The sequence below is a fragment of the Dicentrarchus labrax genome, unplaced genomic scaffold, assembly GCF_905237075.1.
Source record: "Dicentrarchus labrax unplaced genomic scaffold, dlabrax2021, whole genome shotgun sequence".
Classification (NCBI taxonomy): Eukaryota; Metazoa; Chordata; class Actinopteri; family Moronidae; genus Dicentrarchus; species Dicentrarchus labrax.
The window spans coordinates 21,398,360-21,421,958 of NW_026136703.1; the positions used below are offsets into that span (position 1 = coordinate 21,398,360).

The 23,599-nt window shown below is 40.1% G+C and overlaps 1 protein-coding gene across 7 annotated transcripts in view; it reads left to right on the forward strand.

Annotated features, from left to right (window-relative positions):
• Positions 1 to 23,599, forward strand: part of smoc1 (SPARC related modular calcium binding 1) — a 49,235-nt gene that overhangs the window by 14,932 nt on the left and 10,704 nt on the right. For 4 of the 7 annotated variants that reach the window (XM_051391122.1, XM_051391108.1, XM_051391099.1 and 1 more), the window contains exons 2-11: positions 2,814 to 2,973; positions 3,603 to 3,686; positions 6,208 to 6,320; positions 6,523 to 6,622; positions 9,010 to 9,060; positions 9,681 to 9,728; positions 11,933 to 12,022; positions 12,461 to 12,541; positions 18,657 to 18,849; positions 20,845 to 20,927. In XM_051391122.1, the coding sequence (XP_051247082.1) occupies positions 2,814 to 2,973; positions 3,603 to 3,686; positions 6,208 to 6,320; positions 6,523 to 6,622; positions 9,010 to 9,060; positions 9,681 to 9,728; positions 11,933 to 12,022; positions 12,461 to 12,541; positions 18,657 to 18,849; positions 20,845 to 20,927 (1,003 nt within the window). The remainder of the gene's footprint in view (positions 1 to 2,813; positions 2,974 to 3,602; positions 3,687 to 6,207; positions 6,321 to 6,522; positions 6,623 to 9,009; positions 9,061 to 9,680; positions 9,729 to 11,932; positions 12,023 to 12,460; positions 12,542 to 18,656; positions 18,850 to 20,844; positions 20,928 to 23,599) is intronic. The other 3 variants (XM_051391132.1, XM_051391141.1, XM_051391151.1) reach the window with 3 other exon arrangements.

Here is a 23,599-nt window from a genome sequence, read left to right on the forward strand (position 1 = left end):
TCCTTAAACTCTGGACCACCCTGTCAACCCACCTCCTGATTTTATCTGGCAGATACTGAAACTCCACTATCTTTTTCTATTTCAGGGAAACGCTAATCTCTCCGTTTGCTCTCTACAGATAATACAGTATCTGCCTGTGCTGACAGCTGTGACAGCCATGATAATTACCATGATAATTTCTCCATTGCCAAAAAACTTCCCAGTCTACCTAGTGTTATATTAAGTTGCAAAAAAATCGTACTTATATGCAGAGTTAAAATATCCTGCTTGTGGGGTGAACTAATTCCACATTTTTTCCAATGAGGCTTCATCTGCTCGAGTATTAAACGAGCCAGAATTCTTCACTAATATGATGAAAATGATCCAAACAAAGTCTCAAAATAAAATTAATTTGCACTGGACACATGTGATATTAGCTCACCAGTTGGCCGATTTTTCACTTTCGGAATTTTGGGCTCAGTTTTTGATTAAATTGCTGAGATTTAGAAATTAATGTTCATGACTGTCATAACTGTCAGCTCTGGCAGATACTCTCTGGTATCGGTGAAGTAAAAAACCACAAACGACTGTAAATAGATTATTTTCTGACCTGCGGCTCATTTTCTTGACCACATTTTGGATATGTAATTCGTGCTATAACAAGTTTAAACTCCTGTTTTGTTTCCAGGTTGTCAGAGAGAGGGATATTAGCCAAAATATGACAAAGTCTATAAAATTCAAGTATGCTGCCACTGTGGCTGTATGAGTCTTCATCATTAGCCACACTAGCGGTGTGACTCTAGGGATGGTCGGTCGCTTAACCACTTTGGTCCAGACTGAAATATCTCAGCATCTATCAGATGGAATGGCACATTATTTTGTTCAGACATTAATAGTTCTCAAAGGATAAATTATAATGACTTTGGTGATTAGTTTTCATGTAGATAGACAATTGCATAGTGAAATATTGCTCGCATTGTCAATGTGAGCATGTAAGCGCGCTGATGTCAGCGTTAATTTCTGAGTACTAACTAACAGAGCTAGCATGGCTGTAGACCCTTTGTCTTGTTATTTTGTGGCTTTTCTTAAAACTTTAATTAGTTTTATAGTGTGCAACATACAAAGTTTTATTATGTATTAACATACTCTAAAATAGTCATTTTCAAAAGTGATGTAGAAGGACTTTCAGATAGAAGAGATTATAGGTCATTATTGATACCATTATAACTGATCGATCAAAGTCAAATTGTCCAGGACAATAGTGTCACTAGAAGATTTTTAAAGTATAATTTTATTGGCAGTCTTTAAAGTGTAGAATGGGTGGAGAAGCAAAGAATTCAGATGGTTTCTAGAGCAGCCTAATTTATAATAATAATAATAATAATAATAATGATAATGATGCCAACACAAAGGCACAGATGCACGTACAGTACTGCATTAACAGGAAAAAAAGCGATTGCTATGCAGTTAATCTGTTTAGAGCAACTCCTGGTGATTCATTTGTATATGAGATCCAGTTGTACACCAGCACATTCATGACATCAGCGGTTTGGCTTTGTTACCATCTACACTTTGCTCAGGTCTGTCTGATTGCTCTTTATATGTTTGAAGGAAAGCTGTTTCCAAGCAACATTTGTGATGTTGTTCAAAATACAGCTTTTTTGAGTCGGGCATGCGGAAGAGGAGGGAGCAAGAGAATTACAAAGAGAGAAAGTCTGCTTGTGTACATGCAAGCTCCACACATGCATTTCTAATGTGGATCGTTTTTGAAAACTGCCTCAGATCGTCTGATTTGGCAAGTAAAGGATGGAAACTGTGCCTTTTCTTTCTGGCTGCGTCTCATTTTCCACCACCTTCTTGCCTCTGTACCTGCCCTTAATGAGATCTCCTGTGTTCAGAGCTCCAACGAGCATTCTGGTAATTGCTTGAGAGGCTTTGGCTGAAAAAATGCATTTGAGAACATTTTCACATGCTGTTTCCTTCTTGAGAATTGCTTGATTTTTGTCTTTTACGAAACAGGTGTTTGAGCAACTGCAAAGTTTAATCATCACTTGCAAGATAAGACAAATCAAGGTTCTTTTCAAATAGTTGAAACATTTTCAAACAAGAGTTGGCTCAGGTGCGTTGCTGGGCCAGGATTCTGGTGCTGCTCAAAGCACACCTACTCGCTCTCCTCACTAACCCACAACTCCATCTTTTTGGCAAGGTTTGTGCTCCCCTGAAATCCTTTAGACCTTAAATATATTTGAGACAGCTGCGAAGCCAAGAACCATTATTGCTGTCAGGGAGAAGGCCGTCTTCCAACAGTAGATTAGAATCGATTCTCTAATAGATCATGAGTAAAGATCAGAGGAGTGGGGGAGAAGGAATCCTATCGCTCTGAATGTGCTATGGTTCCTTTGAAACTTAATCAAGGCTCAATCGGTCTCCAGCCAAAGATCAATTAGATAAATTAGCCTCTAGGTTGAGCTTCAGTGCAGAGCTGCTCACACCCTCGTTACAGTAGCCTAAACAAAGAAAGGCTGCGGCCGACAAGTATTTGAGGAGCAAAGAAATGTTTTGAGAAAAATGGGCAAGTGACCCATGAGTCCAATTTGTGCGTTAGTTTGGCATAATCTCAGATTCAGCTGAATGCAGCCTTTGTTTAAACACAGTGAAACTAATAAGAAAGAAAATGAGCCAAAAAGAACGAAAACAAGGAATAAGAAAAAAAAGCTACAAGTTCAGTCATCTTGAGATGTATCTGTCTGTGTTATGTGAAACCTGAGCTGAGTTACAGTCCTCATGTATTGCACCATTGTTATGCCAACATGTTGCTGTCTCTCTCATTGCAGTGGCTGATCGGAGACAGAGACTGTGGGGTCATCTGCACACGGACGCAGGGGAAGCCGGTGTGCGGCTCAGATGGGCGGAGCTATGAGACTGGCTGTGAACTGCAGAGGGCACGCTGCAAAGATAAAACACTGACACTGGCACACCGCGGCAGGTGTCGAGGTGAGGACTGAACTCTGGTCACAGTCTATGTACAGTATGCTACGAAACAAGACTTTGAGGTTCTCATGACGTGCACGTTTGCACATTGGTCTTATTTCCATACAGTTCTTGTCAGCAGTTGGCAATGGAAGTTTTATACATCTGAGTTTCCGTAAATGCACCAACAAGGGTTTTCACAGTCTGTGCTTAAAACTTATCATGCAAAATACAATCATATAAAAACATATTGCCATTAAAGCAGTACAGCATGCTGATTTGCAATATTGTTCAAAATGGTCTATTACATCCAGAGATATTAAAGGGATAGCTACATGGTACGATATGCCAAAGTCAGTTGACAAATGTATATTGTCATATTTGCCATATCGCCTGCCCATGCTTAAAGTGGCTGCTGCAGAAAATCAGTCAAATAACATATGGTATACAAAATGATTGCCAGTTTGCCTGAAACACTTCAGGTGAAGTTCTGTCCTATTCACGGTTTTGATGCTTGATACAACAGAAAGTATTGAAGTATACAAACATGGAATTAATGGCCTAAAGTATTACCATCTCTAGTATGCCTTAACCATGACATGACTCCACCTTCCAGACTACACGGAGCTTCATGTGACTCTTTTGTCTTCCAGGTAAAAGCTGGGGGAAAATTGATCAGTTGCCAGTTGCTCCAGCACCAACATCCACATCTGAAGGGAGAGACGTGGAGCTCAAAGGTAAGGACCAGGAAACCTCTGAACTAAGGTTGGGTGATATGTTACAATTTTCCAAGAAGAAATTCCAAAAAATAAACAAAATAAACTCACAAATTGGCAGGAAAGACATATTCCTACAACTTTTTTCCTTGTTTAAGATAGTTATACAACTGTACACCTTTGGAGTTCTCTTTTACCAAAGTAAGACTAGTTAGGAACTAAGATTATCGTGTTAACTGATCATAAACCATACTTCATTCACAGTTGCAGAAACAAAATAAAACTCACCAAAAGTCTTTCCACTGTTCCAATAATCACCAACTCTGGTTGGGTCATAATAAATCCCTAATTCGCAGAGTTAGATGTGAAAATAATGTGGCTCTACACAGTGTTTTTTAATCTGATCAAGACTCCTACAAACATGGAGTGATCACAACAAGATAAGCTCAAATGATAGATTGTTCTGTGTTGCCAAAATTCAGAATCAGCCCCAAATTTTCACCTAAAATACTAAAATAAATTTTTAGCTAACTGTAATCTATTCTTCCCTTGAAGACTATAAACTGTAAACTTAGAAAGCAAAAGAATACACTGATTTACTCGAAGAGCATGTTTAAGATGTTGCAGCTTGGACCCAATGTGAACACCAGACCGTTTGGGGAAAAGTGGAACTGAATGAGAAGATGTCTTTCATTTTCCGCCTTTCTGTAGGCGTGTAAGTTTTTACAGACCAGGATCACACACTTCCTCAGTCTCTGGATGCCAGCCACTCAACAACAGCAGAGATTGATAGGTCTAGAGTCAAGGTTGGAACTTGGCATTTCCCCCGCTCCCCCCCTTTTTTTTCAGCCCCACTGTCCATTAGGAAAAGAGCAGTCTCAACCAAATCCATTTTTGGAGTGAAATTTGTTCCCTCTGTATGGTAATACGTGGTTTTGTTTCATAATGTCTGTGGTGTGCCAAGGAAAGGAAAGCTGGGCAAAGCTCACACAATGTTACAGATGCGGCAGGTCTGTTTTGTTGTAGTGAAACTCCTGCTTTATTTAGGCAGGCAGTTCATGAACCGATCCTTGTTTACAATGGCAAAGCCTGGCGAAGGCTTATTGAGGTGTGCGTGAGATTCAGGTTAAACACAACAGATAAATTTGACTACAAGTCATATAAATTGTTAACAGGTACAACAAACAACCACAAACAACAACAAGTACATGACTATAGCTATTACGACAGGCAGACCTGTTTATTATTATTTAACTATGAATAAACAACATGGGTGGAGTCAGCCCATCATGAAGCAGCTCATTAAAATGATGTTTGAGGTTATGCATCAATCAATCTTAAAGCGTGGATTTTGCAACAGTACCTCAGTGGCTTACTTTACAAATTAAATAAAGAAACAAATCTTTGCATGTAACTAACAAGCACAGACTAGCATAAGGAAAGACATGATGAAGAAACTGCTAACTGCCTCTGATCATGAATTTCCAGACATCAGACTTCAGGCTGTTGGTGTCTTCAGTAGGACACTGGACTGCATTGCTTGTTCTCCTTAGTACATGAGCACTACACTATTTAATTAGACTTTTTTCTGAAGTAAGACTAAATATAAAAAAAACAAAGTCCACGTTTATAAATTCACGTAACCATGTCTGACCATCTCGTTGACATCATCACCCAGTTCTGGCTCTGTCGGTCTTTTACTCGGGAGGAGACAACATGTCTGTCTCCTCTCAGGTCCAGAGATGACTTTTTTAAACTTTTATTTATTCAGGGCGAACGTTTACCCAAAAGTGGAGGGCTGCGGTCACACTGGTCAGCTCCATGGTGTGAACGTGTATACAAGAAGAGTTGAACATGAAGCTCGGCTCCACAGGACCTGTGAGTGCAATAAAAACAGTAGTTGGTGATGGGATTTTAAATCAATGACCAGCTGGTGTGGAGCACACTTCATTCTCTGACCTTTCAGCCACTTCCATCTCTGTCCCTTGAGAGCAGGTCTGGCTCATCAGAGCTGCAGGAACACAGGCTCACTTTCCACTGACATTTCAAAATATCAGCGTAGAGCACATGACGCACTCAGCACTAACAATGTGGTGCTCATAGTCTACCTCTGGCACTGGTGATGGTCAGTGTCAAGGACTGTGTTGTTTTAGTATATTTTTGAATGGTGTAATAAACGGTCTTCGACTTGTCTAGTCACCGTTCTGTGCTAAAAACTCGTAAAAGGCTGCTCGTCATCAGGAAAGAAAAATATCCTGATTGGAAAAATGACAAAAAAAACTCTGGAAACAAACGGTGCAGAAAGTGAATGAATAATGCTTTTCTCCCAGTACATCTATCAAAAAGGTGCCCTTGAGCAAGGCACTTAAACATCAGACGGTGCTTGCTGGCCAACAGTAGTAAACTGTGGTTGTACTGGTCAGCTCCCAGGCGTGAACAAGGTGTTGTCGACAAAGAACACACGTCTGAAGTAAAAAAACAGCAGGAGTGCTTTGCATTGTACGCAGTGTATGAGAGCCGGCTGTCTGTCAATCTGTTACAGATGCAGGTCAGTCCAAGTGTCGTGTTGAAAGGAACCAGGCTTTGGAACAAGCCAGGAGACCTCAGGAGTCCATGTTTATCCCAGAATGCAACGAGGATGGAACATTTGCCCAGGTCCGTCTCGCTACCTCCACAGATTTCTTTTTGAGTTTTTCACTCTTTATCGTTCTCTTGCTTTGAACCATTACCTTCACATCACCCAAAGGATCAGTTTAATTTCACTGACTGTGCTCTTCACCTTCCGCTGTATTTACACTCAAATATACTAACAAAATCATGTATATGAAAAAGTTATTGTCATTTTTTGCCTCCGCAGGTCCAGTGCCATACTCTGACAGGTTACTGCTGGTGTGTCACCAGTGACGGCAAGCCAGTGAGTGGCTCCTCTGTGCACAACAGGACCCCGGTGTGTTCAGGTACTGGGGGGAAACCAGCCTGGCAACCTGTGGATGAAATGTCCAGAGTTTTTCAAAAGAATCTTTAAACGCTTGTCCCGTAAAAAGGTTGCTGCCTCTGCTGCCAACACAGCTTTTATCTGTCCTGCCTTAGTTCTGTGCAAATAAGTGATTAGAGTTATTCCTGGTGCATTTGTGCAGCTCTACTTCAGAGTAATGTGTAACAGGTTGTATGACTAACGCTTCGGCAGAAAGGTATGATGTTTCCCAACAATTCTTTAGAAGGGTGGAGAAGCTGCATACAGTAACAAGCCTTTAAAATGTTCGATGGTGGCTGTATTTGTAGGATCTTGGAGCCAAGAGTGCTTGGAAGCCAAGTCAATGGGGTTTGGGCTATTTAACTTTCAGCATCTTTAAGAATGAGATGTTTTTCAGACTTCAATAACAACTGGAAATATGTTTTATTCATAGGCTTCAGTTTCCCATCAAAGAAAAGATTGAGAACGGATGTGTTCTATTAGTGTACTGTACAGTACATTTGAGGAAGATCTTAAATTGAGTCAATTATTAGTGAATCTGAAATGAATGACTTTAAGAAAACTGGACTGTGTTGATGAGTGAAAGCAGCCTTTGGATTACAGTTAAAGAAAGTCTGTCTTGCCACACTGTGGGCACATGTGTATTACATGTCATGTGGTGTTTAGCAGGTGCGAGGTCAATGAGAAGGCTAATGGCCATACATCCAGGGGCCTCTCGGGCCCTCTCACTCCCCCCCTTGTCTAACTGCTCTCAGCAGGCTGGAGGAGAGGAGCGGGGTTCTGCACACTCATCCTGGATGGGAACATTTATGATAATCACCATCATTTTCCCTCAGAAGATAATACACATGGGTCTTTGCCAGGATTGGATTGCACAGCCACTAGAGCATATGGTGCAAATTTTGTGTGGAGAGTGTGGTGAGAGTGGTCGCATGCCCCTCTGAAGCTACTCCACAGACCGCCAGAGGCTTCCCGCTCTCTGCACTTTTTCTCTCTCAATTTCTTTATCTCTCTCTCCGTCTCAATCTTCCGTGCCATCTCTTTTCTCTGTATTTCCCACTTGTGCCACTAATCACCTGCATAGTTTGCCTTGGCACCTGCTGTGTTTCAGTCCTATGACAGAATCAGTAAAGTTCACAAAAGGAGCATGGTTATGCATCCATTCATACTAGAAAACCACATTGCTTTTTCCATTTATGAATGCATACTAGTAGTAGAAGTTCAGAGCAAAGCTCAACTTATTTTGTTATTTCTGAACCAGTTAGGAACATTTTTCTGGAGCATCTAAGGATGACTCTTCTGTGCACAACAGGACCCTAGTGTGTTCAGGTATTTAACAAAAACTAAAAAACAACAACAACAAAAACGTTATGGTTTGTCTATGTGCTCTGCTGGAAGCAAGTTAACAAAGTTCATTCTACTTTTGTCTTACAACTGACTTCAAACTATGATGTATCTCTTTTGTGCAGACCATACTTCAGCAGGGCAAGGATAACATTAGCTTCCTCCATTTGGGATTCTTCGGCTCAAAGGTCACTACTGTCGAGATGGTTTGCAATAGGTCAAACTTACCAGATTTGAACTATAAAAACAAAGACTATAAGCCAATGCTCTACACAGATTTTCTTGACCTCTGTAAGTCAATCTAGTGATGGCTCCGTTGAAGTTTAAATAAATGAAACACAGTCCAGGCTCAAATTTGCTCATCAAGAACTCACAAAGACACTGGATGCAAATTATGTTGTTTGCTGCAACCATTTGTCAGTTAGTTTTTAGGAAAATAATTAATTGAATCTATTTTGATAACTGAACGTTTGCTGGTTCAAGCTCCTTAAAATGCAAGGATTTGCAACTTTTCTTCTTCGTTATATATATCAGAAATTAATCTGAAGGCGTCATTTTGGGCTCTGTGAACTTGTGATGGCTGTTTTTTAGATTAATTGATAAAGAAAATAATTATTAGTTGCAGCTGTATTCCAAACAAAAAATCCTATCTCATGCATAATTAAAGAATAACTTGTAAAGATCTGGTGTCTACCAGCACTCAATGGAGGAAGTCTGTTCAGTTGTCCAGGTTTAAGTAAACACCTTATGAAATTCTTTAATGTAGTTTAAAGCACAATCTCTACCTGTCTGTCCTGCATAAGATCCGATATCTTCATTGTTTCTTGCAAAGGTATGTATGACACTGGAACCAGAATCTGGGCACAATAAACCTGATACTGTATACAGCTGCTACAGTCGTACATGCCCAACTCTCCTTCCCTTACGTTCCCTTTCCTCTCAGCTGACAACAAATAACCTTTACTGACATGCTCAGACGCCCGTGTACACTATGACCCAAATCAATCATCTCACATACATTTGCAGGAAACTTCCGTGAATTTATGGGAACTCATGCTGGGACAAGTGGAATGTCAGGTAGTAAATTTCCTTCCAGTTGCCTTCATTCAAAATTTCCCCCCTTTGCCCTTCTATTGTAATTGGTTGCACTTTCTAATTAAGCTCTTTTCTACCATGCATCCATGCATGAAACCAACTGCCTGCATGCACCAAAGAGAATGTTATTTGGAAATGTACAACTTGATTTCTTTGATAATGTTCCACAGAAGGTGACAATCACACTCAGGTTTGCATTAGTCAGTGTTAAGATAAAGCAACAAGCCTAATGTTTCAATGTGTGCCTGCTATCAACTAACAGAATGTACTCATCAAACTTTGACAAACCTCTGCGTCTAACTCTAAGTCAGTACGTCAGTGGGTTGTGTAATCAGTGGGAGTGATGTTTTTCTGTTGGCCTGTGTTGCGTGTGTTATGTTGGAACAATCAAATTTAATTCTAAATCTTACAATTGCTGTTAAGAGACTCAAGCTCTTGCAAAATAATTTATTTGCACTAAGGTGGTAAATTCTTCTATTTTGTTCTTTTGTTTCTAAAATGGATAAACAGAATTTTGGAATGAAATTCTTTGAATGTTCTCGAGGAGCTGTTGCTGCTGTCTGGTCTTTGTTTTGTACATGTTATGTCTTTTTCCTTTACAGGGTCAGTAACCGATAAACCACCCGGGCCACCGAACTCTGGTAGAAAAGGTGAGTTGAGATCTGCTGTAGGTTGTGTGTGCATGTGTCAGTGCTTGTATTTGTATGAAAGAGACAGAAAGAGAGCACAAGTTCAAAATGTCTTTTGACCTGATTTTTTTCCATCTGATCTGTGCAAGGTCCATATTTGTGCAGAGCAGAACGGTACATTGACGTTTCACTTGTAACTTTAAGAGGATTTAGATGATAATGGTCTTTATAGTTACATATTACATCTTAAACTAGCAGTTTTTTCTTTGGCATGTTAGCATGACAGTTATTGACAAATACTGCAAGTTACAGAATTTGTTTCAACATGCATCATCAGTGTGTTTTACATGGAGAAAGTTGTCAAAAAGAAATCTGTAGCATATCTGCAGGAGGTTGTTTGACCCAGGTTTGCACTTGTCTGAGACCAACCGAGTAACCATTGTATTTTATTTACAGTTTGACCAGATCAGGTCAGTTTGACCTCAAGTGTTCCAATTTGCTGACAAGCCATCTGATTTAAGGACTTACTGTAGTGTTTATAGAAAGTCATTCTACGGTTCTCTGTGGTTTGCTGTTGATTGAATTATTTCCTAAGGAGTGTTCCAGATGCTACAAAACTGCACACTGGTGAGTATTCTAGGTAACTGAATTCACAGCATTATCTAAGGTCCATTACAACTTATCAGTTTCTTACACAGGACATTGACTCCTGAATATATTTTTTAACCCATGCATTAATGTAAAATGTGACGTTTGGGGCATTTTCCACACATCTGACTGAAAACATTTTTAGATTTTGTCCAGTCAACTTTGATAGTGAATATAGTAAATCTTTGTCACACAGTATTGTAGATGTGGCTAGATGTTAGGATAGTGATAATCCTGATTCATATACTTTAAAACCAGATCGTTTTATCTAAAATAGTGACATAGTTTGATTTAAAGATTAACCAAACATCACTTAAAAATAACAATAATAAACAAGTTTTTGTTGCCAAAATTAGGACATTTATAAAGAGTAATTTGAAATACTTACTGATTCTAATGTTTTTTCTCAGTGTTTTACTGAGGATGAAAGAAAGGGTTTGACAGTTTATTCAGCCTTCAGCTTGGGAGCCAAGTAACCAAAAATTGAGTTTTCGCAAAGTTTAATTGTAATGAATAGTTGTAATATGGTGATACAGTGATCTTTAATAATGCTACTGGTTGTTAGTTTGCCATGTGGTTTACATGATCCAACTGAGAACCGTATTCTAGCAGTACGTTTAATACAGTATGTATTAAACGTACTGCTAGAATACGTGTTAGTCAAAATCCCTTATTATGCACACTCACGTTTATATGGTGATGCGACAGCAAAGGCCATGGGGTCATTAAATCCTAAAGTTTTTATCTGCTAGAGAGAATGCATGTTTTTATATTTCTCAGTACAATGCAGGAATAAAGTATGGATAGAACTGATAGATTGTGGGAGTAGAGGAAAGATCAGACGGACCTATCCACAACAAATTTCGGCAAAGTCTGGACGTCTGTTGCTGCGATGTCCTTCTCATGGATCGAGGTGTGGCTCAAGGACAATTTTTGATGTGACGCAGGAACTAGAATAACGGTCAGACCATCCCCAAAGTAATTTGAAATTATCTTCAGGAAACGATCGCTGCCAAATTTCAACGCATCCTGGTGACTTGCTGAGATTGTACCAGCGATTTGGAAGTCGCAAACAATTGGCCGGCTGAATGAACCAACATCGGTATCCTTAGTGGGAGAAATCTTATTTTGACAATCAAGAATGATGAAGTTCACGTCCCTTCATTTGTTCAGAGGTCCCCTCATTTCTGTGTTTGGATTAGTTGTGGGTGGGCCTTTCTGTGCCTATCAACACATACTACACCTGCACTGCACTCATGCGGGTCCTGATGGGAGGGGAGTGGGGGGGGTCTCCTCATGTGAGTGTATGTATGTGTGTGTGGTTTACAGTGCACTTGTGAGGGAGTGTGATAAATGTGCAGCTTGATCATGTTGGTGCGAGAATGTCAGTGTGAGGAGTTGATTTATTGGTGTGTATGTGAGAGATGTAGAGCCACATGTGGGTGGTCGTCCTCTGTTTTTCTATTATTCAATCTGTCTGTCTGTCTGTTTTTCTATCTGTCTTGGCCGGGCCATGTGCAAATCCCAACCATTCAACAGTTCTGGAGAGTAGATTGTATTAACCTCAATAATGGTAGTCTCTTTCCGTTTCTTTCTCACCCTAAACCCAGATGATGGCTCCAAGCCCACGCCCACCATGGAGACTCATGTCCCCCCTGAGGGTGATGGTAAGTCTCCTCTTACTACTCCTGTAACATGAGGTTAAGATGGTCACTTAGTGCAGTTAGCTAAGGTGCATAGTATGTATTCATACCAACCACCTTGAGTTAAAATGCAGCTCACAAGATTTCTCTTTTGTGTACTTTTAAGCTCTTGATCCCCAAACTTGTGTCAAACTTTTAATATTCAAACTCAAGATGTAATTTCTTAAGAATGCACCATCATATCAAATGGAAAACTTTGCTGTCAAAAAAATACCAGATGACAAATTTGATAGTTTTGGAAGTACGGGGATCTTGGCTGCAATTTTCATTTTGGTTTTTGTGGGCAAAGCTTGGCTGTGCAAATGTTATGAAATATGCAGCTACTGGTGGATACGGCACGGCTGATGAGGTCAAATAAAGCTTAGTTGAGATCATCATCGCTCTGTCTTACTGTCATTGCAGAGATTACTGCTCCAACGCTGTGGATAAAACAGCTGGTTTATAAGGAGAATAAGCAGAACAGCTCCACTTCCAGGAAGCAAGGTGAGACAAAGAGACATCCTCATTCTGAGAACTAACACATGTATTTGTTCGTGATATGTACAGTAAATTAACACTTAATGTTTACAATGACAGTCAAGGCAGAGCTGTATCACACACAAGTGGCAGTTTTTGTTTCTGGGAAGACAGTGAGGGATTATATCACTAATAAATCCACATCTGCTCCCAGTACAACCCTTTACTCAAATATCACCCACCAATGTTTTCAGGACACAATTATTAGCCACATAATGATCTTAAGATGACTACAAAAACTATACCAGAGAAGTAGCTCAAACCTTAAATACTGTGAACACTCTGAAAGTATCAACGTAACTGGTTTCAAAGCCACTACTTTAAATGTAAAACCTTTCCAGTTTGAAGACAGCCCTTCAATGCCGGGATTATATTTCTTGGTTTCTTTCCTTTGGTGTAATTTGTTTAGCTTTCTCTGTCTCCTTTTCAATTACGCCTCGACATGTTCACTACCCTCTGGGCAGCCGGGCGGCTTTCACGCTTCTGCAGCAAGTCAATAATGAATGTGGTGGGGGCTCAGTGTGCGTCTGTGGATGTGTGTGTTAGGGTTGGATGGATATATTGGTTAGCTGATATATGGGACTGGTGCTTGGCTTTTATTAAGTAGTCTGCAGGGTGTGCATTTCATTTTTTGATTTGAACCTCTTGATGTATTCGTGTTATTGTTCAGTTTTGCTTTGCTCTAGTAATGTTTGGCAATGTCTTCTAGAGACTTTTGTCCCATAGTTAAGGCTAATCAATTTAGATTTTGCTGAAAATACACAGGTTTTTCAAAGTTACCAGATTCATTTAAATAGATTGTCAAACTTTTTGTGCCCAGCAACAAAACGTTATGATCAAAATAGATAAATTACCACAGATGAGTCATTGTTGGCAGGGTCAGCCTTTAAAAACAAACTGTAAAGTGTAGATTTTTTGAGTGCTTTTCCATCTACATTTATTAATATTTTGAAGAAACATATTAAATGTCTACATATTATATATTAGGATGCAAAGTTAGCTCTTTCCCACACAGTAGAGCACACCAACAGTTGATTGTAAAATGTTTCTTAGTATTTCGAATGATGGAAATGCGGCAGGGGAAACTGTGGTCAGGGCAGCATCGAGGATGTATTTTAGATGAGAAATATTAACTGTGACAGCTCTTTGAAACCTCTGTGGAAACACCAGCTTCCTGTTTCCAATTAGCATCCGGTGTCCTCAAAGTACACGCGACAAGGCCGTCTGAGGGGGAGATGTCATCACGGTTGAGACATGAGCGATGTGTGTGTCTGGGACTGCATCTGTATGTGATTGCATACAGTACTGTATGTGTATGTGTTTCATGAAAATGATGGGAAGTAACAAAGTACTAATACTGTACTAGCACAGCTGTTCTTATACTTTGGGAGAATTTTTTCTCCACAACGTTTTAGAAAGAAATATTGTACTTTTTACTTCACTATATTTACATGATACCTGTAGTGACTACAGTATTTAGTTCAAATATTCACATTTTACATCCAACAGAAGATGAACTCATTATTTTTGTCCTTCCTTTCCTGCTCTACCTGCCTATTTTGTTTCTTTGCATCCTCAACTGACTGTAAAACTAAATCTGAAAACCTTCCCGTTCACCCAACTCTTCTTCACAGCCACTACACTGACCTCTGATACTCGAGTACATTCAATTAGAGTTGAAACAATTTCTAGATTAGTCGGTCAGTCGATTGACAGAAAATAATCGTCAGATTAGGTTAGTTGCAGTTACTTTTACTTAAAGGACCAGTTTGTAGAGTTAAGTGGAATCTAGCAGTGTAGTTGCAGATTACAACTGACTCATTGCGCTCTCTTTTCAATATTTCCAAGTGTGAGGTAGAAATTGAAGCCATGGAAGGGGACCCACAGCGTCTGTTGATAAAAAAAAGCTCATTCTAAAAATGTAACATTTATGCCAATAGAGCCTCCCTAAATGATACACACTGGACCTTTAGGTAAACTTTTAAAAGCAGGACTTTGGCTTTTAACCTGGAATTTATTTTTTACGTTAGCAAAGGATTTGAATACTTCTTCCATCACTAGTGTGTGCTTTTGTGTGTATGCTGTGTTATTGGGAAGGCAGTTTGCTTCATTCCCTTGATAGATGCCAGTATTTTAGGCCCAAATCCAAAGAGTCGGAGGCTGGAAGCAGACAGCTGGAGAGATAGTCCGAGATAATTACACAGACATTGCTTTCTTTCTTTCTCTCCTCGCAAAAACGGTTCCAAAGTAGAGATTTGGTGCAACAAATCCTCAATATTTAAACTCCTCAGTATCAGAACCTCTTTGTCTTTCACTCCCTACGTGCTCAGAAAGCAGCTCTCCATAAACTACTTTATTCATTTACTGGCTCCGTGTCTCTGGATACCCCATAATTATGATTGAGAGAGATGTGGAGATTGTGTTAGTGAAACGTGTTTGCTTAGGCAAAGCAATGCAAAGTCCATTCTTCAGAATGATTCTTTGTTGCCAGACTCTGACATGCTGTTGTTCCAATGTTGTAAGGAGGGGGAAGCGCTCTGTCATGCAGCTCATTTATAAAAGTGTGCAAAGAACCAGAAACCCGCTAACCGCCACTTGGCGAGGCAAACAAATGAAAAACAAAATGCTGAAGGGATATAATGCGATCATGTCAAGTAAAAGCATGATTTTGTATAAAAATGTGCAGTTTCAAAGGAGATTTTGTTTCTATCAACCCTATTTTCTAGTTTAAGGCAGCATGCACTTGTGTTTTTGACTTTTAAGCACAATAAGCGCTGACAGTAACGCATAACGACTGCACATGCTAACGAATGACGTGTTGAAAAGCACAATTGTCGAAAATTACATATGCGTTTTATAAGCAAACTCTCCTTCATCTTTAGTTTTGTTGCACTCTACCTAATAAACACACACACATGCACCTACATACCTACTCACAGAGTTCCCCTATTACTAACATTTCCGGTATTTTAACTGCAGAGAAGGCTTGCTAGAGACAATATTGCAGTGATTACCCCACAGCTGAAAGCCATTGGAGTGAAGCGAAGAGGAGAGAGCTCTGGGTGGGGTGGGGGTAGGTTCAGAGAGGGAGGTATTTGGAGAGAGAGAGAGAATGCAGAGAGAGAAAGAAAAGTGAAAGAATGAGCGACAAAGGCACTAGAGAGGTGGGAGGGAAGAGTGATAAAATATATGATAAAGTAAGAGAAAGAGAAATCAGGGAAAGAGAAGATGATTTAAAAATAGTTTCAATTGGTTCGGAGCCCGGAGGACGAGGGCCAAAGTAAAAGGCATAAAATGGGACAAGCCTGTTCTCATCAAAGATACTGCATCTTTTGTCCATTATCAGTTTGCCCTGAAGAAAAAATTACCACAACAACGAGCAAATTGTTACAATGGTTCCTGACATCCACTTGTGTGGGTTTCTTTTTTTCAGGACAATATTTGTTTTCTGAGGGTTTGTGTTTCTCATCATTCTGTTCCTTCCAGGGGAAGAGAAGTAAAATTGAAAAGGAAACAAAAATAAAAAATAAATAGAGCAGAAATGCAAGGCAGGCGAAATGTTGTAGATTGAATTTCAACTCCATACAAAACTGAAAGGATTACATTGCAAGCGTCCAGCCTTTTTCCATTTATATGTATAAAAACAATTTTCTTTTGGGAATCCTAGCGCCTGGCGCCAGCATAACCTCTGTATAATAAACAGTGCTAAATAATTTGGATGTGAAGGAGCCTTGGCAAGGACCAGAGCCACAGCACAGCGCTAAGAACACTTGAGTGTGAGTCTTCGCAGGAAAAAAAGTTTAGGGACACGTTTAGTTCTCTGTTGGCAGCCATGCTCAGGAAACATGAACACCCCCTCACACACACACACACACACACACACACACACACACACACACACACACACATACAAACACACACACCTCCAATCCTCCTCGACCTGCCACCACTGTCATCTCCATCCTAATACTACCATGAAGGATGACAGAGGACTATTGTGTTTAACGTTTGTAGGTCATGTTTTGTGAAATAAATAAGTAAATCTCTTCTCTTCTTAAACTGTTAATCTATCCCATTCTTCATGAAATCTTGTAATTTTCCTCAAAATTGACAGTTAGGGAAAGACTGAAGTTTTAAAATCAACTATGAAATCAGTTAGCACTGTGCTTGTATGTGCCACAACATGCTGTGTTAGGTAGGGAGACGAAGTGCAAGGTAGAGAGATAGTGTGCAAAAACTGGAGAATGAGAAATCAAGCCTCGTTTTTTCACGTAAAAAAGCATAAAAATTGTTAACATTTTGAGACAATTGTTGCATTGATAGATATTTTGCTTGTACTGGCTTTGCCGCGCCTGGAAACAAGGTTGATGCGACTGAACAGGCTGTAAAACCAAAACAAAGAGCTAAACCTGACACTAAAACTCAACCTACAGATGAGGTGTGACCTTTCACAGAAAAAAAGTAATTAGATCTCATTTTAATACAGGAATATTGATTACAGCCATTTTAAGTAAAGGATGTGAATGCTCCTTCCACCACTGTTGTGGGGTAGAGAATATACTGAGAATTTTGTCCCAGATCTAATTTCACAAGCTCCTTTCCCGACGTTGAATCAGGCAGTGACTGTGCCGTATTGTCTTAATTATCCTTTGGTTACTGGAACTGTGCGAGCTGAGACTACCAGCACTGCTGTGGCACTAATCAGCTCCACAATGTGAAAATATGTCGTCACCACGCTGAAGAAAAGGGCTCCGAACGGTTAGCGTGCCCTCTTATTGTAGCTCAGTAGCTTCATAGCGCACTTGAATGTCAAAGGAAGAATGGATCAGGAGTGGTAAAAGCACACTTCATCGCCATGGTAACAAGTTTAGCATGCTGCTCTGTTGTACTTGGCTTAAGAGTGAGCAATGGACTAAATGGATGTGAATGTAAATACAGTGCGGTGGGACAAGGTGTTGCAGCGGCTGTTGTTGAATATACGACAGATATGAGAGATTGTGCTGGGTTAAGACTTTCTAATACAACCTGAGGAAGGACTAAAGGTTTTGGTTTAAGAGTGCTGCAATAAAGGTTTCTGAAAGAACTTAAAGTCTAGTCTTCAGAAGACAATCTACCTTGGTTGATCTTTAAAAAATCTTCAAGCAAGATCCACTACATCCTACAGTCTTCATAAGCAGATACTGTTCTCTTAGTTTACATAGAAATGGTTCAGTTCTCATTATGCGTCAGGTGGTTTTATATGGTTGTAGCTTTTTAAGTAAGTGGACCTTATGAGTTACGATTCTTCTTGTCAAAGTACTACAGTATTTCCAAGGCCACTAATGAACTTTAATGCTAAAAAATATAGTAAGTTTATAACTTTGTCCAGATGTAAGGAAAACACTCCTGACAAATTCTACATGGTTTAACAATGTGGTGACTCATGTCTGATTTCCAGTTGCATCACAGGCCATATGCCCATGGGAAGAAGTAGTATTAAAGTTATCCTGAAGCAAGAGTGAACACCAACTCTCAAAACTTTTGAACAGCAGCTACCTGCTGAATGCAAACCCTTGCAATCCTGTTCTACTATCACAACTCAGCCCTACATAAATCAGTACATAAATCTTCTGACCACATACAGTGCTTTAATAACAGACATGATCCCCAAGTCAGCAACAAAAACAGAAAGTGTATAAATACGTGCAACAGTTGGTCTATAAAGTGACATGAAGAATGCAAAAGGGTATAGAGACTGCACTTTCTACCGACCAGTAGCCGGCCAATCACAACTGAATTTGGTTGATTGACAGCCAACACGATGTTGGGCAACCTGCCTCCAAATAGTAACTTACTCCAAGTACAACACGTGGCGGCATGCCACTGTAAATGCTTTAATACTTTGCTAAACTGTAAAGCTGTGACATGATCATTATTATCCTGAATCAGTTTTATGTATGTTGATATCCGGGTGGTCTTTCATCCTATCCTGATGTACGCCACCCCCATTAATCTTGTGACAGACTTTTTTGTGTGTGTGTGTGTGTTTCTGGTTTCCCCAATTGTGGTGCGTCTGTATTGAGTGTGTTTCTCATGGTTTTAGAGAAAGTTCCCTCTTGTGACCAGGAGCGACAGAGCGCACTGGATGAGGCTCGGCAGAATCCTCGGGATGCCATTTTCATCCCTGACTGTGGGCCTGGAGGCCTTTACAAACCGGTCCAGTGCCACCAGTCCACAGGCTACTGCTGGTGTGTTCTGGTGGACACGGGACGGCCTATTCCTGGAACCTCCACCAGGTAATATCCGCTATCAGAAGAAGCACTTAACCCAGTTTTTTATTAAGCTACTATGGCATTCAGACTTTATAATGGTGCTAGATGAAATGCTTAGAGATCACCAAAGGTATTAGAATTTAACCTGAGGGGGATATGAATGTCTGTGCAGAATTTAATGGCAATCCATCCAAGAAACATTTCACTCAAAACCACAAATGTGAACCTGATGGTGGCACCAGTTGAAAAGTCAAAGGATCACCAAAGTCTTCAGATTCATCCTCAGGGAACCATAAATGTCTGTACCAATATTAAGTACTGCACAGTAGATGTTGAGACATATTGGAGGAGAAGACTTAGAAGAGAAGTCAAGGAATCCAAAGTAATTAGGATTCATCTTCTGGCCAGCACAGATATCTGTACACAAGTTCATAGCAATCCATCAAGTAGTTGTTGATGTATCTCAGTCTGGCCCGACCGACCGACAGAGTCATACCTAGAGCTCATGGCTAGACTCGTAGACCTTACTTCTTTTTTTTTTTTTGAGGAATTCTGGACCCAAACTGCTGCTGCCGGTTCACTCTGCAAAATAATTATCTTCAAGCCGTGATGGGAATATCATTTAGCCAGCCATAAACATTCAGTGGTATGACGTTTGTTTTTAGTGCAGTTGCTGCTGTTTATATTGCTTTCAGGGAAATGGCGGAGGCACAATGGGATTTTTCAAGAGCTGTATGTCACAGGGACGGAGACGAGGCAACAGAAAAATGTTAAATAAATGATGCCCATTGATCATGTTTTGGTTGTTTAAAAACTTTTCATGATTTGTATCTAGAACGTGAATATTACAACTTGAAACTCAGCACTAGATAAAGGGAAAGAGAGTGGATGTTGAAAACTTTAAGCATGCGCCAGTAAATAGATGAGTTGTTTTTGTTCATGAAAGGGCATCATCATTCTCTCTCCACAAGATGGTTTATGTTTTACAGGAGGAGGTACAGGACGTTTTTTTTCTATCAGAAAAAGTTATTTTTGGTCTTGCTAGTATTTGAATACAGGATAACGCAGGTGTAGTTTCAAATCAATGTGATACCAGTGTATTTAACAGCCATGAAAACCCTCAAATAAATCACACGCATAGTAGCAAAACTTACACAGCCCAAATTCTCATCTGCATTACAGAGATATTAAATGACAGCCTTGAGGCGATTTTCCTCACGTAAGAATTTCATGTATTTTGGACTAGACCTCATGTCACTCATCCCAGTTTCTTTCCTCTGGACGGCAATGCGCAGAGTCATGCATCAGACATCCCATCTTGGATCAGACGCCCTGCAGACTGTGAAGAAAGAAATGACAACTTACTTAAAAAAAGAAAGAGAAAAAAAAGCCAAATGAGACACACATGCTCTATTTTCCATCTCATTCAAGAACCGCTGATACAATAGCCAGGAGAAAACGAGTCATGCCACGCATAATGCCGAACAGTTTGTTATGGCTCCGAAACAAAGCTTTGTGCACGACAAATCAAATGTATTTATTATGTGTTTATAAAAAGGGAGGTCAATCACTGTCAATAATTCTTTAAAGCTCAACAGTGAATACACAGATCAAAGCCAACGAGCAATAGGTTCTAGTTTTAAGAAGCTATAACAGAATGGATGTGTGCAAACACATGCAGTGAAGAGATTGGGGGAGAGTGCATGTCTTCATAATGATGATAAAGATATTTGTCCTAAACCAAGAATATCTCCTGGTTGCTCCACATCAGATTATTCTGAGGCCTGGAAGAAAAACAGGAACATCTTTTGTGGTGTTTGTCTTTAATTCCAGGCAATGTTTGATTTTTGTTTTATATCGTATGGCTGATCAAATATTGTCACCATGGCCTAGATTCTCCTTTGATGGCTCAGGTTTGTCACACATTGCTAAGACGGGTTTATTCTTTTCTTCATCAGCTTCTTTTGTTTCTGTCTCATGCAGCCATGTTGCTACTGTCCTCTCCTTTCTGTGTAACAGGTACCAGACGCCAGAATGTGACGGTACTGCACGATCTCGCATCTCAGACATAGAAGACCCCTTCCAAGGCAGAGACCTGACAGGTTTTCTTCACTTTTCACAGCAGTTCAACTCATTCTTGGCCTTGGGATTGCAGAAACTTTCTCAGATTCAATGTACTGTCTTGTGTCAAACTGTATTTCTGATAATTGAAGGGGCTTAAATATTCACATAACCTAACTGTGGGAAGTCGTCGTTGGAAACAGGCACTTTCAAAAAATACATGTCAGGTGATTGGATGAACCAGCTGTCTGTCACGGGCGAACTCAGATCAATGATCACATAACGTAGTCAAACTCTTAGCTGCCAGTACTTCCTCGAAAGACGCTGATTAGTCGGGTACCATGTAGTATGGCCACAAATGTATAGATTGAGGCCTGGCAAGATGGATTCTCTCATGATCTTCTGATTTCGTGATCTTGCGAGTCCAGCTGCTTTTCTAAAATGTTAATAACAAATATAATACAGTCAAGACAGTATTAATGTTTGCTAAGTTCTCATTGGCCTGTCACTACAGCTCTGTGCACACAGCTTCAGCCAAAGTTTGACTCACTGTACTTAGTTACAGCTTCTGATTGGACAGTCTCTGTACAGGTGAGGGGTTTGGACAACAGCAAATGAATAGCACTGCAGCTCAGAGACTTGAAAATGATGTCTATTTTCACTTGTTTCAGGAAATATATTTATCCTCACTTTAATGCCAACTGACCACATTGAGGGTTTTGAATAAGAATCAACCAAACCACACTTTGGTGTTGGATTCCCCAGCAGCAAAGATCAGAGACTCTCCTCTAAACCAGAGGTCGTAACCTCGGCTCATACTCCTCTGCCCTTGTTACTGCTCACTTACTTTTGTTGCCCCTCTGTTTCCCCATCATTTAAGGTTGCATTGTAACTCTTATTTAATTCCCCATCTGGTGAGTTTACAGAGTCAAGCATGACTCCTGACTGTGCAGCAGATGTGTGGTATGTTTTATGGAAGGTGTGAGTGTTGCGGGGTGTGGTGCAGAGGCTGTGGGGGGCTGCTGGGGTGTTGGAGACCACAGGGTGCTGAGTGGAGATATTTTTATGTACTGTAGAGGGATGTTCTGAACCACCACAACAAAAGCACAATATTTCATGGTCGTCACATCAAGGCAAGAAGAGAAAAGAATGCTTGAGAGGGCAGTCTATTAACAGCATGCAGCTACAGGTTCAAGCTCACTGTACACAGTGTGGCACAATACCACCTCTGTCAGAAAGAGCACATAGGAGCTCTTCCCTGGAGACCTTCACCTCCAGTTCAGGAACTGTACTTTTAATCTAACATTAAGGTAGTATTTTTAGGAAGGAAAATTACTCCATTTACATTTGTTCCTGCGCTACTATAAAGACCAGGACTGAATTACAGTATCACTTTGTATGCTTAAAGCTACACTTTGTACAGTGGTGGACACAGACTAAGGCCCAAATTAAATGTTCCGCATCTATGAAACATCAAAGGTCAGAGTGGCTGAGTGATTAATTGGATAAAATAAATATATATATATATATATATTTTCTGACTTTTCTATACATTTGCCTTTTTCATGTGAAATGGATGGCTATAACTCCTTATAACCCTAAAGATAATTCAGGTAGAAGACACTGAGAAGAAAGATTTCTGCACTAAAACTACTTTAAGGTTATAAAAGTGAATTCTTCAAAAGATGTGCCACAGGTGAACATTGCTTTGTTTTAATGGTTTAAAAGCACAAAAAAGGGGAACCAGTGATTTTTAGCTCATTTTAGTTTTTCTCTATTTTTAGAGAAACAGTCTTGTTTGATGCAGCTTTAGTGTGTTTTAAAGTCTTCAGATTAACAAGATCAAATCCAAGTGGCCCAGAGCCCAGAGGTCCTGCACCACACTGTGCCCTTGACACCTTGCCACATAGGCAGCATACAACATAACGGTTTGCACTTCATAACACCCCAATTTAACACTTGGATTAAGGCACAGCAAGGCAGTGCTTCTCCGAGCCTGTCGTGTCGTAGGAAATGCTAATTGGATTCACCTGGCGGGGCAGCGGAGAACTGAACTGAGCCGGCACAAAAAGGATGAAAAGACAAGAACAGAGCAGAGAACAAGGAGGCCACAAGGGGAGAAGGGGATCGAGTAAGAAAGCTCAAGCAAAAGAGGGAGAGACTGAAAAAAAAAAAAAAAAGAATGAGAAGATTAGTTTACTATGCAGCTGCGTTTGAAGTTTCCCTTTAAGAGACACAATTAGGAGGGAAAAATTTGCACTGGTTTAGCATGCTATTAAAGCCATACATCTGGGCAATTAAAGAGAGCTACCCAAGGTGTTCAGAATTGTGTCATAAAAGTTAACAGGTCTGCACTGCTCAACAAAACTCTCTCATCACCGCACACTTCTGTTCCACTTCTCACCATGTGCCTCAGCACTGCTGTCTGAAGTCTTACAAAACAGCCAAACTATGTATTTCACTTCTATTTAAAATATATTGATAATGATGCACCAGTAATTGTGAACACAAGCCGGTTAACAGATACACCTGGTTTGTCATTAAGCTCTGAACAAGGTTTGCAAGCTTTATTTTTCTGTGGAACAGCCGTTTTCCGTTTGACATCTGTCATACTGGTTCGCTGGTGTGGAGGCTTTTAGAGGCACTTCAGCTTCACTGTACTGTAATGACTCAAATTAGTTGTGGAAGGTAATTTTGTTGTATATTTGTCTTT